The 17,421-nt window shown below is 43.4% G+C and overlaps 1 protein-coding gene across 15 annotated transcripts in view; it reads left to right on the top strand.

The window, feature by feature from the left end:
* Trak1 (trafficking kinesin protein 1) overlaps positions 1–17,421 on the top strand; it is a 173,179-nt gene that overhangs the window by 114,801 nt on the left and 40,957 nt on the right. For 13 of the 15 annotated variants that reach the window (XM_048795507.1, XM_048795510.1, XM_048795506.1 and 10 more), the window contains one exon: positions 13,918–13,994. In XM_048795507.1, the coding sequence (XP_048651464.1) occupies positions 13,944–13,994 (51 nt within the window). In that variant the 5' untranslated portion in view covers positions 13,918–13,943. Of the gene's footprint in view, positions 1–2,828; positions 3,309–13,917; positions 13,995–17,421 lie in introns of those variants that run through there. The other 2 variants (XM_048795502.1, XM_015489446.2) reach the window with 2 other exon arrangements.

The raw sequence follows: 17,421 nt of genomic DNA, 5'->3' as shown, positions 1-17,421 counted from the left end.
AGGTCCTGGGGAAATGACCCTCCATCATGGGCCAGCCCTATTCTGTGGGTGCAGAGTGGGATGTGAGGGAGCTGCAGAGAACATGGGGAGAGGAGAGAGCAGCAGGTGGAGTGAAGAGGAGAGAGGCTGTTACACTGGTATAGATAAATGGATGACTAAAGAGTGGGAGAGGAGAAAGGTCATTACCAACACTCAAAAGCCAACTCATAAATGCAGGAATCGTGGAATGAGAACTTCACCATTTGCTGTTCATCATAATAACTGCTTCACGCAAGAATCTTCAAAACTAGTGGTCTCAATGTATGTCACCACAAGATGCTTTTTTTTTTTCTTTAAAGTTGTAGTTGGACACAATACCTTTATTTTTATGTGGTGCTAAGGATCAAACTCAGCACCTCCCACGTGCCAGACGAGCACTCTACCGATGAGCCACAACCCCAGCCCCCACCATCAGATGCTTTCTAACTGCAGAAAGAAACCTAGGAACTTGATAGTGGAGCAGTTTGCAGACATCACCTGAACCTAGTGGTCCCAGTAGACACCAGCAGGAATGGGGCTAACCCACAGCAGGTGCCTCCTGGTAAGATGCACCGAAGAGAAAGTGCATGCCTCTGTGGGGTCTTTTATTGTTGTTGTTCTTTTTAGATATACATGACAGTAGAGTATATTTTGACATATTATACATATATGGAGCATATCTTATTCTAATTAGGATCTCATTGTATGGGTGGACATGATGTGGATCCTCTGTGAGGTCTTTCTGAAAGCTTATAAACCTAATCTATCATAAGAAAACACCAGATCAACTCAAAGCAAGGGACAGTCTACAAAGTAAGTGGCCTTTGTGTTCAGAAATATCATTGCCTCGAAACACAGAGACCCAGGAATGGTCCCACATTAAAGAAGGATCATGGGACCTGTCAGTTCAATGCAACACACCGTCTTGGATTCTTTTGCCATAAAAGATATTATTGGGACAACTGAGGAAGATCTTAGTAAGATCTGAGGGTTAGGTAATAACCTTGTTTCAGTAGACAGAAAGAGAGAGAGGAGACAGCTGTGATAAAATGTTAGCATTTCTGTAATTCTCAGCTATCACCAAGGAATGCAGAATATTCATTATTCAGTTTTGGTGGAGGTATACAGGTGTTCATGGGAATATTCTTTAAAAGTATTCTGTATATTTAAATATTTTCATAATTAAGAGTTGGGGGCAAAGTGTTACATGCCCTGTCCTAAGTGTTAATTATGGTTCTGGTAGATAGATATGTCAGTAGGTAGATAAACAGAAAGATTAGAAAGAAAGAAACATGGACATCATTTGTTTAGAATACCCTCAATTTGAATTAAAAGATGAGTAGAAACAATAGGATTATGAGTAAAATTCCTGGAGGGAGTATTTTCAAATGTGTGAAATCACCTTTTGTTTTCATCTACATGCTTTCTGGCCCAGCGTGGCATCCTGCACACACCATAGTCAGTCTGATACTTGCTGAATGAATCATGCACAGGTGGAGATCCCTGCCCCCTTCCCAGAGTTCAGGATAACTGATTCTTTCATTTGGAAGATCTGATTCACAAATGAATTAGAATTTGTGAATTTTAGAATTTAATTAACAAGCCCAATTCAGTAGCATTTGATGAAATTCAAGAATTTCTTCATACTGAGTGTGTTTTAAAATAAACATTGTATTTAAATATAACACAGTTTTTCAAAATGTAGTTTTGAACTCCTTGCCTCTCAAAAAAGGTGCCTCCTCCCTAAGAAGACCATGTCTTTAACATGGTAGAATGTAGCAATCTTTTTCAGGTTCCAAAAATTTAACCAGAAAATGCTTGTGTACCTAGATCTTCATTTCAGATAGGTTTTAACTTTAAATAAAATCTTTATTATCTTTTGGCTATCTACCTAAAGGCACTTGTGTACCATCCTATGGAAGTAGCAATTCAATTTAGCAGATGTTTTTAGCTACTTAAGCAGAATCCTCTGCTCTAAGGATTCCAGACTGAATGAGACAGTCCATGACCTTGTATAGAGAATTCTTTGTGATGATCTTACCTCAGCTAAAATCTCCCCTCTTGGTTACCTTGCAAGGTTACCTGAATTGCCAGAGAGGTAGAATGGGTCTCTTGGTGTAGCTTTTGGGGTCAGGGAGACCTGTCTCAGTGTAGCTAGGAGATGGCTGAAGTCCAGACATTATAGAATGAGCTGCAATACCCTGAGATGCCCTCACTGGGGGCCACCTTTCAGTGGACTGAGAACCTGCTTTGTTCACTGTTGCAGGTAAAATCAGGCAGTAAGGAGGAAATGGTTTCAAGATACACAAATGGTAGATTCCTTTCTCAGGTAACATTGTAAGATGTTAGGCTTAAGATTTTTTTTTCTTGCCTTGCTCCAGTAGTTAGAAAGGATCTTTATGAATTTGTGGAAATGGATTTAGTGTGAGAGTGAGATTTTTTAAATGCAGATTAGTAAAGAGAAAACGCAATGTTATTGCTAAAGAAGGACTAGGATGAATTAAGTTTCACATAGGCAGTCATTCCCGCACAGTTTCCTTTTTGCTAGACATCAGAAGGATCACTTCCTGCCCCTGATCAGCGCTGTCAGCAGGTGGTTGTCACAGATTTATCTCAGATTCTCAAGCACACCCACAGGAAATCTCTCATTTGAAGGCTGTTGTGCAACCCTTCACCAGGGCAACTCCTCCACTAGCACCCCACCTTTAGACAGGTGTACCTACTGTGGCGTGGTTTGTATTTTGCTATCCAGTTGCTATGAAACTTCCAGGAAGCTACCATTCTTGTTGCTCCCAAGGGGGAGAAAATATGAGGAGAAGAATCTGGAGGCAGAGAATTGGCCAAGTTCCTGTGTCTGCCTGGCCAGCTCCCCTCTGGGCCATGGGCACCTGGCAAGGTCGCCCCAGTGTGCAGCAGGGCAGGACATTCCCATTCCAAGAGGTGCTTCGCCCCACCCTGCCCCTCCTCCAGGCTTGTGGGAGCCACCCCCTTCTGGGTCCTCTCTGGGTGATGCACACCTCTCCACTCCAGCTGAGCCAGGGCATGTCCACTGCCCAGGCCGGGGCCCAGCTTGTGCCCCTTGGGCCTGGGCCCCGATGGCTTTTCCAGGCAGCCATCCAAGAGCTCCCCGAAGGGTGGCCCCTTAGGGTGATGTTTCTGCTTTGGGGCAACTTCAGCAATGTCCCTGAGAGATGTAGGAGGGGAAGAGGAATGTTTTGAATACAATTGCTGGGATGAAGAGAGGAAGACCACCTATGAGCGTCAGGACAGCCTGGACAGCTTGGAAGAGGGTAAATTCTATGCTTTTCTCTTATTTGATCCTTTCTCTGTTAATGTCAACAGTCTTCACTGTTCTGATTTTACTACCCTCTTGTATATTTTTTTTAAGTTTGAGGTATTAAAGTGCACAGATATGTAAACAGCTTGATGTCTACATAAAACCCCCACCCAGAGAAGCAGCTTCTGCAGCTCCCTAGAATGTCCCCATACCCCTTTCTTGCTGACCCCTGCCTCCTTAGAAACCACTGTTCTGAGTTCTGTCACCTAGAATGGGCTTTGGCACTGCCTGATCTATGTTAGTGGCATCCAGCAGTGGGTATTATTTTGTGTCTGTTTTCCATAGCTTAACTAAGGCCTTTGGTCTTTGAAATTCATCCGTGATACATGTATGTCATCCTTGTTTTTTTCCTTTGTGGCATTACAAGCACTCTGTTTTAAGAGTTTCAGTTGTTTTATTTTGACTGGGTTTTAATAAGTTAATGAACAAGAAAATGAGTCATTATTAAATAAAACATGTTTTTAATGCCAGCAGTGTTTATTTAAAAAAATGATTAATCACTGATTTGAAATAAGGAATTTTTTTTTTTTAAACTTAGAAATAATTCAAACAGAAAAGCCCAGAGACTGACATTGAAACCTCCAGGGAGGTCACTATAGAGTCCCATCAGAGGGATGCCCCTGTTCAAGGAGGAGGAGGGCCCTAAGTACAGGTGGGCCAAATGCGGGAGTGAGTTCCTGGTCAGACTTCTGGGGCTTTACCCACAGCCCAGAGAAAGGGGCTTTTGGGAGTGGAGCAGGTTGAGTAAGCAGTGATTGCCTGGATGTCCTTTAGGACTCCGGAGGAACAGAAATAATCAGAAATAATCAGAAAACCTTTTCAGTACTTTGCTTTAGGATGATCTGTTTTCAGGTCTCAGGATAACATTTATTTTCAAAATTATTTATAACCAGACACATGGTGAAAGTTTTTTTTTTTTTTTTAAGTTACTGTTCCAAAAATATTGTTAACATTTCACTTCCAGCATGGTGAAGTGTATTTCATTGCAGAAAAGAAGAATTTGGGACAAGTCATAGGAGAGCAAGGGGCTCAGTTCTGCGGCCTGGAGCTTGACAGGTCCCTTACCTGGCTCTTCCCTGAAGGAGATAGTGGAGGGGAACAGAGTGGCAGGCTGATGGGGACTTGAAGGTTAAGGAGGACAAGGATTTGTTGGGCCCCTGGAAGTAACCAAAAGAAAGGCATCCGTCTTCTCTTGTAGAAATAGAGCCAGCTCACATTTAACTGGTTTGCTTCCCATCCTTTAAAGCCATGCCGGTCCAAATGTGACCTGCACCTGTGTCACCCTAGGAGCTTGTTAGAAAGGCAGAATCTCGGGCCCTTCCCCAGACCCAGAATTTGCTTCCTAATGAGATCTAATAACCAAATTATAATTTCCATCCTAGGGTTTTTATAGGAGGAAAGCTAAACAACTCAACCAAAGTCACATGGCTAATTAGTGGTTCCAACCTATGTAGAATGGCTTTAGAGTTCTCTGCTTTTAATCACGATACCAGTTATCAGTTCTCAAACTTGGGTGCCTGGCCAGCCGTGTCAGCGTCTCCCAGGAACTTGTCAGAAATGCACATTCTTGAGACCCAACCCAGACCTACTGCATCAGAAACTTTGGGGTGAGGCCCAGTAATCTTGAGTTTTAACACACCCTCTGGGTGATTCCATGCACATTGTCCTGTGCTAGCGTGTGCAGGTGTCTTACCTTCTCAACTAGGTCAAGAATTCCTTGAGGGTAGGATTCATTATTTACTCAAAAGATAACGATTAAGAGCTGCAGTTTGGGGGTCAAACTGATCAGACCCTCCCATAATAGCTCTGAGACCGTGGGCAAGTGACTAAAATGGGACAATAGCAGTGCTTTCCTCACAGGACCATGTAAACTATAAAGGAGATGATATGCATACAGTATTCAGCCAGGTGCAGGCACATGGTGTGTGCTCAGGGTGAGCCATTTGACTGTCACCTCATTAAATGTCTCGGTGATAAATGGCCACCTTAGGTCAACACTGGTGTTTTAGTCTGGGGCAGGACAGATGATTATAGAATCCAGCCAACCTGGAAATACACAGTTATATCCCATCTGTCCTTGGAATAGCCACTTGGCCTCTCTGTTTTGTTTAGTGGGGATCATATTTGAGTTGTGGGGTTGTTCTGGTCTTAAGTGAAGTAGTACTTATAAAATGCCCAGGGCAGAGTTAGCATGAAGCAGATGTTCAGTACTAGTCATTCCATTTATTCCTCTCTGCCTTCTAGACAGCCTGCTTTGGTACACTGCTCTCAGATACCAAGGCTGAGGAAAGTGAACCAGTAAAATTGCCGTGCAACAACTTCAGTTAACAATGGCACTCCAAGCAGTAAGATGAAGCCAGAGTTGTACCACGTTACTCGCTGTTCTTGGCAAGTGGTGCTGTGCTCCTGCTGCCTGATGCAGGGATGGGGCACCACACAGGTGTAGGTGATGGCCCCGTAGACCACTGTTTGGATAGTTCTGGCTCAGGACTGGCCTCTGCCAGCACCATTGCCCCAGAGAACTTTGGTGCCTTTTCCTGGAAGCCAACAGGCAGAGCCACCTGGGGTGGGACAGGTGTCAGGACTCTGCTGGTTGCTAATACCACAGAAACTTAGGGAGGCATCCTGTGATGCATCCTTCTTTGCAACTTCCTGTTTCTTCTTTTTATGTCACATTGGACTGGAGCTTGATTGTCCCTTTCTAGTTGGTTTCTTTTTTTGCAGGAAGCCTTAGGGCAGGGAGAGGGACTCTACAGCTCACTTGTTTGTCTTGACAAGATGTATAACAAGATGTAGATTTCCACCCTTCTCTGGAGTGATGGTTAGGAATGAGCTGTTCTTTGCAAATAAAATAGATCTCACCCCCTTTTTTTTTTTTTTTTTTTTTTTTAAATATGAGCTGTGTGTCTGGTTCAAAATGAATGTCTGTGCTGGTTCCTAAATGGAGGATTTGTTATTCCTAAACAATTTGTTTAACAGCACTATTGTGGCCCAAGCAAGGCTTAGTCAGGGGCTGAGGTAATAAAAGAATGTTTTTATGTTGTCACAGGGAAGTGATTGGAATATAGTGTGGTTTAGACATGCTTATTTGCATGTTATTTGGTTACTTTAAATATTCAGGCATAATTGGCACACTGTAAAACTCACTCATTTTAACTGGGCAATTCAGTCAGCTACTTGAGAGGTTGAGGCAGGAGGATCTTAAGTTCAAGGCCAGCCTGAGCAACTCAGCAACAGTGTGTCTAAAAATAAAATTTAGCACAAAAGGGGTTGGGGATTAGCTCAAGGGGAGGACATTCCTGGGTTCAATCTCCAGTTTAAAAAAAAAAGTACTTTTCCAAATTAGCCTGGTGAATTTTACAAAAGTGGGCAGAACAGCTAGAATAACTGAGACTTGGAGACTTGAATAAGTACTTTCTTCTTGCTGGGTCATGGGAAGAATAGGAAATTTCCAGATGGAGAAGTGGGAGAAAGACTGTTTCTACAGAGTCAGACACCTGAGAGTGCCAGGCCAGACACCCGAGAGAGTGGCATCACCAGGCGTGACTGAGCTATGCAAAAGAATAGACTGAGGGTTGATGAGGAGGTGGGAAGGGTGGATAGGCCAGGTAGAGATGGCCTCTGTGTTGAAGCTGCTGCTTGCAAGAAGGGGCGGAAATTTGAAAGCCGAACAGGAACTAGTTAAATTCAAAAACACAGAGACAAGACTTTAAAGGACATCTATTTTGTAATGCCTGGAAACTTGGCTTGAATGGTGACTCATTTAGGATTTTAAGGGAAGCTTTTCAGCTGTGGCTTTCAGGTTCTGAACCTCCACCCTCCACCTTGTGACAGGGCAGACAGTAAGTAGTAAGTTGTCTTCCCATCATCACGGAATGATGCTTTTTCATCTTGAAAACTGCTGCTGCCGGTCATAGTGAGAGAGGGCTCTTCCACTGACTTGTGGACTTTTCATTTTTCTTTCTTTCTTTCTTTAGATACCAGGGATTGAACTCAGGGGCACTCAACCACTGAACCACACCCCCAGCTCTTTTTTGTGTTTTACTTAGAAACAGGGTCTCACTGAGTTGCTTAGTGCCTCGCTTTTGCTGAGGCTGGCTTTGAACTTGAGTTTCTCCTGCCTCAGCCTCCTGAGCTTCTGGGATTACAGGTGTGTGCCTCTGTGCCTGGAGTACTCATTTTTCTGACACCTAATTACCAGTTTTGCCTTGACTGGGCATATCAGAAATCCTAGGGAGATATATATATATATATATATATATATATATATATATATATATATATAAAGTTTATTCAATATGCATGTATTTTTTATAATAAAAACTATAGAAAACAAAATTTTCTGTAATAATAAAATTAATAAAATGAAACAAATTCCAAGGTACAGATGATAGAAGGAAAAATTATTAGATAGTATTTGGATTCTAAAAAACAAATTGAAAATCTTTTTTTAATTAAAGTAATGACCCTATAAGCCAAACAGAATACAAACAACTCCAAATGTAAATATATGGACAGTCAAGAATATTTGTGGATATGGCTTCTGGGTCTCCTTAGAGTTAGGAGGAGACAAGGTCAGAGGTGTTTTTATTTTTTTACACAAAGACACACAACACATACATTTATGTATGGTGAGTAAATTATTGACTTATTTATTCACTTCAAAAATATATAGATGCATCACACTGACATTAATGGGAGAAACTGAATTATCTGAATTAGCTTAAGAGATGAGAGGAGTGTAACAAATTAGAACAATTAAAAAGAAAAAGAGGTGATGAGAGCTGTTTGCTCCTTCTACCAAAATGAACGAGGAGTGAGATTTTCTAATATTTCTTAAAGACCACAAATAGGGTTGGTGGAAGCATCAAGGGGGCTTATCAGGCCTGTTAATATGACATGTGACATGGAGCTGAGGTCCCTTAGGAAAACATGTTGTTGGGGACGGAACCTGAAGTTCCCCGCTTGGGTCTCAGCTCTGGCTGCTGCAGACAGCCCTCCCACGGCTCCCACCCTGTACCTCAGTGTCTCCCCATCACTGTTGTTTTCTTCCCTTGTGGGATTGCACCCGGGCCCTCACCCTCAGTCACTCCTGAGCTTCCGACTGGCCAGGGCTCCCTTGCCTGGGGCAGGGACTTGTTCCTACTCAGGGCCTGCCCACATAGATACTTGAGAATTTTTTTGGCTATCATCTCATGCCAGTGAGTAGGAGGTGGAAAATGGGTGCCAGCATTTATTCTCCAATTTGTTTGGGGCATGGTTTAATTTTCATCCAAGTTGCACTACTGGATTTTGGACTAAAACACCTCTCAGAATGGTGCCCCCGCAGTTAGCCGTGACAGCCCAATCACACACCCTGTCACCCAGTTAGCCGTGACAGCCCAATCACACATCTCCCTCCCTCTGGTCAGCCAGCCCAGGCCTACTCATTCCACTTTGCCCTCGTGATACCTTCCTCTGTCTGCCTTCCCAAAAATGAGCACTTGGTTCTCACCTCATTTCAAAGTGGATTCTGCCCCAGTGGCACCCAGTTGTGATGCTGGTGGGAGGAAAGGAGGGGTTCTGCCACTATGGGTTGTGGTCAGCCCTGTGGGCCTGGCACATCATCCTGCAGTGATATGACTTTCACAATGCCCTTGGTTTCACTGGGCAAGTTCCATGTTGCTTCTGACCTGTCATGTGCCCATCTCAAAGGGGGACATCAGACCCAGGAAGTAGATTGCTCTTGTCCCCCTCATCTGGCAAGAGGTGCAGATCCTGTACTTTGTGATTTACCTCCTGCTTTATCTGATCTCACGGAAAGAGCCCACTTCTCTCTATTCCACTGCCAGCCAGGACCTTCCTGGATTAGTCCAGCAGTCCGGACTCTGGTCACTGCAAATTGCCTTGCATCCCCTCCCCCATGGCTCCCCAATGAGATCAAAATGTTTTCTGAAATACAAACCTCACACTTTCCCTTTGAAAAACCCTGCAGTGGCTTTTCATTGTCCTGTGATAAAAGTTCTGTAGAGAGGCTCACCAGGCCCTGAACCCCCAGACACCTCTCCCTGGCTTTCCTGTTTCCCTTGTACCCCAGGAGGGCAGGTGACCCGACTCATTGGGCATAGAGCCTGGTGATGATAATGAATGCCGTTTAGGTGTGAGTTCACTAGTACTAGAGGCTACATAAGTGTGTCATGTGGCTACTTGATGACCTAGACAGGGCACGTTTAATTTCTTTTTCTAGGATTTAGACCATAATGTTAATGTATTAGTTATTATGGAGGTTTGGGGCTGTTCCTTTATCTTCTTTTTTTGTTTTGTTTGGGGGCATTGGAAGTGAGTTTACTTGGCTCTGGGTCAGAAAAGGAGCTTCCATTTGAAACACTTTTCCTACAGAGAGAAAAACTTGGCCACGGTTTGTTGTAGATTTAGTGTCTAGAAAGTTGGTGCTTGAAAAGCACAGCCTGTACTTATCTTACACTCTAATGGCTTGGTTTCTTATTTTCCCAGCCTCATTGGTCTTAGCCCTGCCCCCTTACTTCTTGGAAGAGGAAACCCAAGACTCAGCCATTAAGAGACCTGCCCAGGCCTCCTGGTCTTTGTCTCCTGTGAAAATCTAAGCCTCAAAGTCAAGACTCTCCCTCCCCCAATACCATCAGCGCTTCTTACTCTGTTCATACACATCCTGAGCACTGTTGACTGGTTCCAGCCCTGGCCTCTCTCTTGTGTCCTTTGTGGCTCTCTGACAGACTGGCCTAGGCCTAGGATCAGTCCCTGCAGTGCAGCCCCATTCTCCCCATTCTCTGTGACATTGTGTTCTTGACATCTATGGAGTCACCGCTAGAACTCCACCTGCCATGCAGGGTTGCTGTGAAGGTTCAATCAGAAGGAATATCACGTCCCAAGAGATGACATAGGGGCACCATAGGTGTTATCCATGCTCCTGCTGGGGACACTATTCTTATTTTGCATTTGCTATTGCTAGCTCTATGGCATTGAGCAAGTTATTTCCTCTTTCTGGGCCACAGTTCCCCATTTGTAAAATGGTGTTGGTGAAAGTGCCCACCCCATGGTATTTCTCTGAAGATTACTAAAGAGAATCCACACAGAGGGTTATGAATGACCTGGCCATAGACGTATTCTCAGTGGGGTCTGCCCAGGCGGATAACCTGAGCACTCTGAGTTGACCCATACATGATGTAGAAAGGCACAAGACACCACACTGTACCCCATGAAGGTGTACACTTATTATCTGTCAATTGTTTAAAAAAAGTTCTATTGCTGCTGGTATAAATTTCTCTTAAAAGTAAGCTTGGAGACTACCCTAGAACCTTATATTGTGGCTGACTATATATTTTCCCTGAAAAGTATTTAAAGTAATCCCCCCAATGGTTATTGTAGAATAAAAAGAAAATTAAAATTTGTGAATGTATCCAAATGTCAGCTTCTTTGTGGCTATCCTTAATTTTTTTTCCTGAATACTATAAATTTATACGTTTCTCTCTCCCCCCAAATTGGTATAATATGTACTTTTAAAACTATAACTGGAATAATAACACACTTCCTTGCATTAGAATAGGCAGTAGGTTTTCACTTATACCTCTGACTTGTCTAATTAGATTCAGTCAAAGATCCTTACACTTATGGGGGTCTCTGAACCCTGTCCCTTCCCCCCAGCTACAGTTGTGCCATTTTGGGTGTGAAGGGGCACCCCTAGCCTCCTTTCACTATGTGCGTGGTGTCAGTGGGTGCCTGATAAAGTGATGCTAGCAAGATCATTGGCGTAGCTGTGCATTTTTGTTGGGTTCAGTTGCTAAGGTATTTTAAAGCTTTTTGAAATTGGCTTTATAAAAGGGCAACACAAGGAATCCTTGTGGTGGTAGATATGTGAACATGCACAGGCTGAAGGTTGTACAGAGCTTCATGTACACCTGGTCAGACACACACACACACACACACACACAGTGTAGGTAAAACTGGGGAAATCTGAGGAAGATGCATGGATTGTGTCAATGTTGTATTCCCGTTGTAGCATCATGTGATAATTTTGCAGAATGTTACCATTGAGGGAACCTGACTCCAGGGTATGCGGGATCCCTCTCTAATTTCTTACAACTACATGTGGTTACATGTGACTGACTGTATGAATAATTACAGTGATCTTGGTTCACAAATGGATCTCTAAAAGTTTAAGTGTAATCTCTGATTAATGTAATGCTAGAGAAATAGCGGCTCTGAATCTTGTTCTAGAAGAACATCACGTCTATGCAGGAGGAAAACTAACTCCTGGTGGTATCGTAGGAATCTTCACATAAGGATTTCTTGTGCCCTGGAGCTGATGAACTATCTAGGGCAATTGGAGCTGGACTTCATCTACATCAAATTAGATTCTGGTTTAAACCTACTCTTATAAATGTCCTTTGCCACTCCCTCCCTGGCAACTCTGTGTGAGGCAAGGGAAAGGGAAATGGCTCAGGCCATGAGCATCCCTGCAGCAGGCAGGAGGGATCCTGCCATGGAAGTGCTGATGGAGGGTAGGGGGCAGAGGGCCAGGCTCTTGGCTCTGTGTACTCAGTCTGGTCGGTTTCAGATTCAGGACCAGATTTCAAGGTTCCTCCTTAAGCTAGAAAATCATTCCAACAGCTCAGATTTCTCTGAGCTCATTTGCTAGGATGATCTCTACTTGCATTTAATAAAATATTTAGAGACCTATTGAATTCCAGTTACAGTTTGCCATTAGTAATGCCCCTGAATATGAGTTACTAAACACTTTAATTCCTAATGCCTTGCATGGGCTGTTACCGAATGGGCTGGACCACTAAGAAACCATCCACTCCTAACAGAATTATTCTCCAGTGTTTTAGTTACGAAGCATTACTAAGAAGTTTTATTTAGCACCAAAGTGACAAGGTTCAAAAAATTTGCACTTTGGCCCTGAATCCATTTACATTCACTCCATCCCTTGTAGAAGAAAACCTGTGCTACCTTCTCTGTGTTTGTTGAACTGCAAATCAATTCTTTGCCACTGATTTAAAATAAAACAACTCTGAGGTTTTTTGTTTTTTGTTTTTTTTTGGCACACTTCTTTCCTTGCACAACCCTTTTCTTCAATAGAAGGAGAACAAAGACACATAGTCCTAAAGCAGCTTGTGAGCCACCTCTGTGACCGCAGTGAAGTGTATGTGTAATGAAACCACAGTGTGTGTGTGTGTGTGTGTGTGTAGCAGCAACAGCAACAGTAGTAGTAGTGTTTNCCGGAGGAAGCTTATAAAGTTGTAGGAAGAGTAGCGCCTTGGGAATATGAAAATCCGGGTTCCAGCTTGTCTCTGCAGAAGCCTCGTCATGGCTTTAGTTAATCCACGTCTCTCTTGATCCTGTCATGTATCTGTCTACCTGGGCTCAGCCAATGGCTTCCTCATGGCAGGGACTCCGCTTCATTTGACCTCATATAATGTGGCACCGTGCCAAGTTCATGGCAAAATTTCAAGTGCATTTTTTTTAAGAGTTGGAACAAGGAGAGAAAAAAAAAGTAGGAGAGGGGAAAATGGAGGGACAAAAGAGGAGGAAGGAAAGGGGAAAGGAAGAAATCTACAAATCTAGACCAAGCAAACTTACCATATCGAGTTCAGAGGATATGTGGGGGATTGAGAGAACACCCCTCTGTGAGCACACACCTGCACAGACGGCACACTGAACAGCAAAATCACAAGAATAACTCTCCAGAGGCTGCATCTTCACCATACTTCAAAGTTTACACAGTGCTATTTCTAATTCTATTCTGTAAATTTCTTTAACTTGGCTGAACAAGGATAATTTGCCCCACACAATGGTTCATCAGACTGATTCTTAGATCATTGCAATTACTTACCCAAGGTCACACAGGTGAAGTATGTATTAAAACTATGGTCTACATTTTTTAACTTGAAATGCAGAGTTCTCATTAATAGAAGTTAATGCAAGTTTAGAGGAGTCCTATTAGGATTCCGAATATATATATATATATATATATATATATATATATATATATATATCACCCTAGTTTCCTGGTATGAACGCTGGTTGCATAGGCTTAGAATTGAGGCGATTTGGGAAGAAGAGGCCTGTGCCATTATGAAATTACCAGTTTAAGGTTGTTGTTCAGTAATTAAACCAATTGCTGCTTCCTGAAAGCTCCCGTTCTCTCCATGTGAATCTGTACAGTCAATAGGCTCTGGATCCTATGGGAATTATGGAAATTCACTCATGGGAGCTGTGCCGCTGACCTCCTCCCCATTTCCTTCAATTTGCTGAGTTTGTATGAGGCCAGACCCTCTTTCATTGCCACCACCAGACCTCACCTTGAAGTCAGGGCTTCATAGGAACTCCATGACAACTCTCCCTGTCATAAACCTGGGCTTCCTCACTGGAACTGGGACATGAGACCCCTGGGGTGCTGAGTACAGTGTGGGTTGAACCCAGCAAAATCCGTTATCCTTTATGCCTAATAAGCAGAGACAATTTCAGGGCCAGTATTTTACATGTACCATTTGTTGGGTGGGGTTGTGGCACCACAGTCTCACTGTGACTTCTGTTTCTTACAGTTTTATGTGCTGAAAGAGTTGGCCAGATGACTAAGACATACAATGACATAGATGCTGTTACTCGACTTCTTGAGGAGGTAAGTATTCAGGGGAAGGCAAAAAGGTTGCTTATAATTGATCGATCGTAATTTATATTGATTAGTGCAAACGTTACTATTTCAGCAGGAGTCCTAGAGATTGGGCCTCCTTGGGGTATAATTTAATGGCTTTACTTTTTGAACTAGTAGTTATGTAGCTGACCTTGGTAGCTGCAGTTTTCTGCAAGTGTTTTAGGTTTTTAAAGGAACATATCATTGACACAAAATATGGTAGCATTCAGATACTTGCTAGAAAACCCAGTTTAATATTTGAGAACCACTAAAATATATTTTAAATCTACCCCCAAATGTCAGAAAAATACATGATTATCCCTGTCTTTCTAACATATTTTAAGTTTTTGCTTATATTAGGCTAGTGTGTTATTACAGTGTCAGTGTAGGAAGAAGTAAAATAAGCGTGGCAAGGAAAATCTAGAGAAGTTGCTTAGGATTAGGCAACTACTTGAGGACTGGTTCTCAGTTTCTTCTGAGTATTCCATTGGCAGAGAATTGAGGTCCGAAGGCCTCAGAAAAAGGAGTGTAACACGCGCGTCCATAGGCCTCTCCCAGGCTGGAGCAGGTAGGGTCTTAGCTAGCATTTGCTAAGTGCCCCAAATATCCCAGCACCACTGAATCCAGCCTTTAGTGAACAGGTGCTGGCTTTTAGAGCTGTGTTTCTGCTCTAGACTCCAGAATGACTTTGGGCTCATGACTGTTCATTCGCATCTTCCCTGGAAAAAGAGTAGAAGGGATGGGAGACAGAAATCATTGCTACCATTTTTGGGGCACTGGGAAGACAAGGTTGAAACCTGGGTGGGACCTGGGCCAGTATGGGGGGGGGGCAAAGCTTTTGCAGTGACTCTCTGTTCTCCCTGTTTCATGTCTCTGTCTTCCTGTGTTTCTCCCTTCTGCACAACCAGCCTCCCCACACCTGCCCTGCAACACACTCCTGTCTCGTTCTCTTGAAGGGGAAGTTGCAAACTCTTCAGGGCCATATAAATGATGTCAGGGTTTGTTTCTGTGTGACTGGGCATGGGGGAAAGCATTTTGGGGCCCTGACCTTGTGCCTTCTGGTGGCATCCAGAATTGCAGCCATCTTGGTGGTGGCATTGGCCATGTGGCAGGTTCACATGGTTGGGCCCAGGGGACTTTTTAAACCTGAGATATAATAGATCTTTGATAAAATATCTGTTTCTTACTATTTGGGATAAAACTGAACTGAGAGCTGAGTGTTTTCTACAGGCCATCTCATTAATTCTGTAGTAGCTTTCAGAAGTTGATACTGCTGTTTCCTCCATTTTACATGGAAGGAGCCAGAATCCAATGGGACAGGCACCAAGATTACTTGGCAGATTCCCAGCCCGGCCCCTTAGCCCCTCTTGCCTGGTGGGACTGTCGCTCTTGACAGTTTTGTTTGCTTGCCCATTTAGTCTTTGTTAATACAGTTGTCCATGGGACACTTACTTGGAAAATGTGACCAGGGCACTGCAGCCTCTGGGTGTGCACTGCCAAGGTCCTTGCTGAGGCTTGTCTGAGCTGGCAGTGCTGTGTAGGTAAATGCTCCACAGGGCATGACCCTGCTCTCTGCTAGGACATGCAAGGACCACTTTTATTTTTTCTTTTTACTCTCTCTCTCTCTCTTCCTCTTCCCCCGCCCTCTCTCTTTTTTGTGTGTGTATATGTTGAGGAGGGCTCATGGTTTCAGAGGTCTCAGTCCCTAGATGGCTGACTGGGCCCCAGGTGAGGCAGACCATCATGATGGAAAGGAATAGAGGAAGAAGCAGCTCCTTGGTCACAAGAAAGTAGAGAGAGCACAGGACCATTTCTAAGGAGCCAAGGACATAAGTTTTTTTTATGTAGATACTTAGTATCAAGAATTCATTTTCCAGAGGCTGGGCATATAGCTCAGCCCTGCATGCACAAGGCCCTGGGTTCAATCCCCAGCACCACAAGAGGGAAAAACAAACAAATAAATAAGTAATTCACTTTCCCTCTAGTTTATTTCCTGACCGAATGTTGCTATATGAAGAATATAGTCTCATATTTTTAAAAATTGAGTTGCTGGAAAGAATGTTGGTAGGGTAATTTTTTCACATGAGTGTTTCATTGTGGCTTCTTTTATTTTAAAAGAGTTATCGTGTTTTAATTTTTTTAATATTTTTTTTTAGTTGTTGATGGACCTTTATTTTATTTGCTTATTTATATGTGGTGCTGGAAATCTAATGCAGTGCCTCAAGCGTACAAGGCAAGCGCTGTACCGCTGAGCTACAACTCCAGCCCCAGGTTATCATGTTTTTATCTCTGTGTTTTATATATAGCAACACCATTTTGTTCTTGCCCTGATAAAAATCCCAGATGAATTTACTGCCTTTCTCAGGAAGCAGTCGGGGTTAAAGTCTAGCTGCACAAGTCATGTGACAGCTGCACCCTGCTGTGCTTTTCACTGGCCTTTGCCTCTGTTTCCTCTGCTCATTTGTGTTGGTTTGCATGCCGGCCACATGCAGGCTGGTGCCAGGGAGTTGCACAGGATGCTGAAGCACAGCCCTTGAATGTGGACTGTGCTCCTGGTTTAAGGGGACGAGGCTGCTGCAGCTCATCCTGCCTCCCTGCTGTTGGGAATATACCTTTGGGTAGAGCTTGTCTCTTTCCCCAGTTCTGAGAGAGAGAGAGAGAGAGAGAGAGAGAGAGAGAGAGAGAGAGAGGTTCCATTGTTCCCTTAGTCATGCTTTTATCCTAAAATTAGTGAATGGGATGAGTCAGCTGCTACAAGAGGGAGGCAGGCTGTTCCTTCTCTAGTGGGTGCGCTGTCAGTGCAGGGTTTTGTTGCAAGACCAAAGGCTGAGTCCAAGCAGCAGTCTTCAAAAGCAAAACAAAGCAAAGCATAGCCAACAGGAGGGAGGGAGCAGGCAGTTAGAGCAAGCTCCACCTTGCCTCATTTCCCACGTGGTAAGAGGATTAGGTTTTTCTAATAATTTACTACTTCCAAGGGCCTAAATTATTTGTAGTCTCTTATTCTCTTATGGTTTAATCCACTAGTCATTTCCTAGCTGTTTCCTGAATTTAGAAGCAAACATTTGTCATATGATAATTGGTAGTAAGAAACGGGAGCTTTTTTTTTTCCCCATCTTATGATTCCCTCCAAGGAAACTCAACCAGCCTGATGCATTAGTAAAACTAGAGCAAAAAAGACCAGAGATGCTATAATAATTTTGGAAGTGTTTTTCATTTCATCCGTAAATATTTTTACTGTAACTTCCTGCTTTTTTTTTTTAACCAGCAGAGAATGTTCTTTGTGATGACTGTAGAGATAAGGTTTCCTGTGTACAGATGCCAGTCCTCCATGGGGCCAGGAGAGGCAAGAGGCCCAAGGGCTGGCGTTGGAGGTGTGAATGCAGGGCAAAAGCCTTTCCTTGTTCACTTGTCCCCC

This window comes from Marmota marmota, unplaced genomic scaffold (genome assembly GCF_001458135.2).
Source record: "Marmota marmota marmota unplaced genomic scaffold, marMar, whole genome shotgun sequence".
In the NCBI taxonomy this organism is placed as follows: domain Eukaryota; kingdom Metazoa; phylum Chordata; class Mammalia; order Rodentia; family Sciuridae; genus Marmota; species Marmota marmota.
This window is presented reverse-complemented; position numbering and strand designations above follow the sequence as displayed.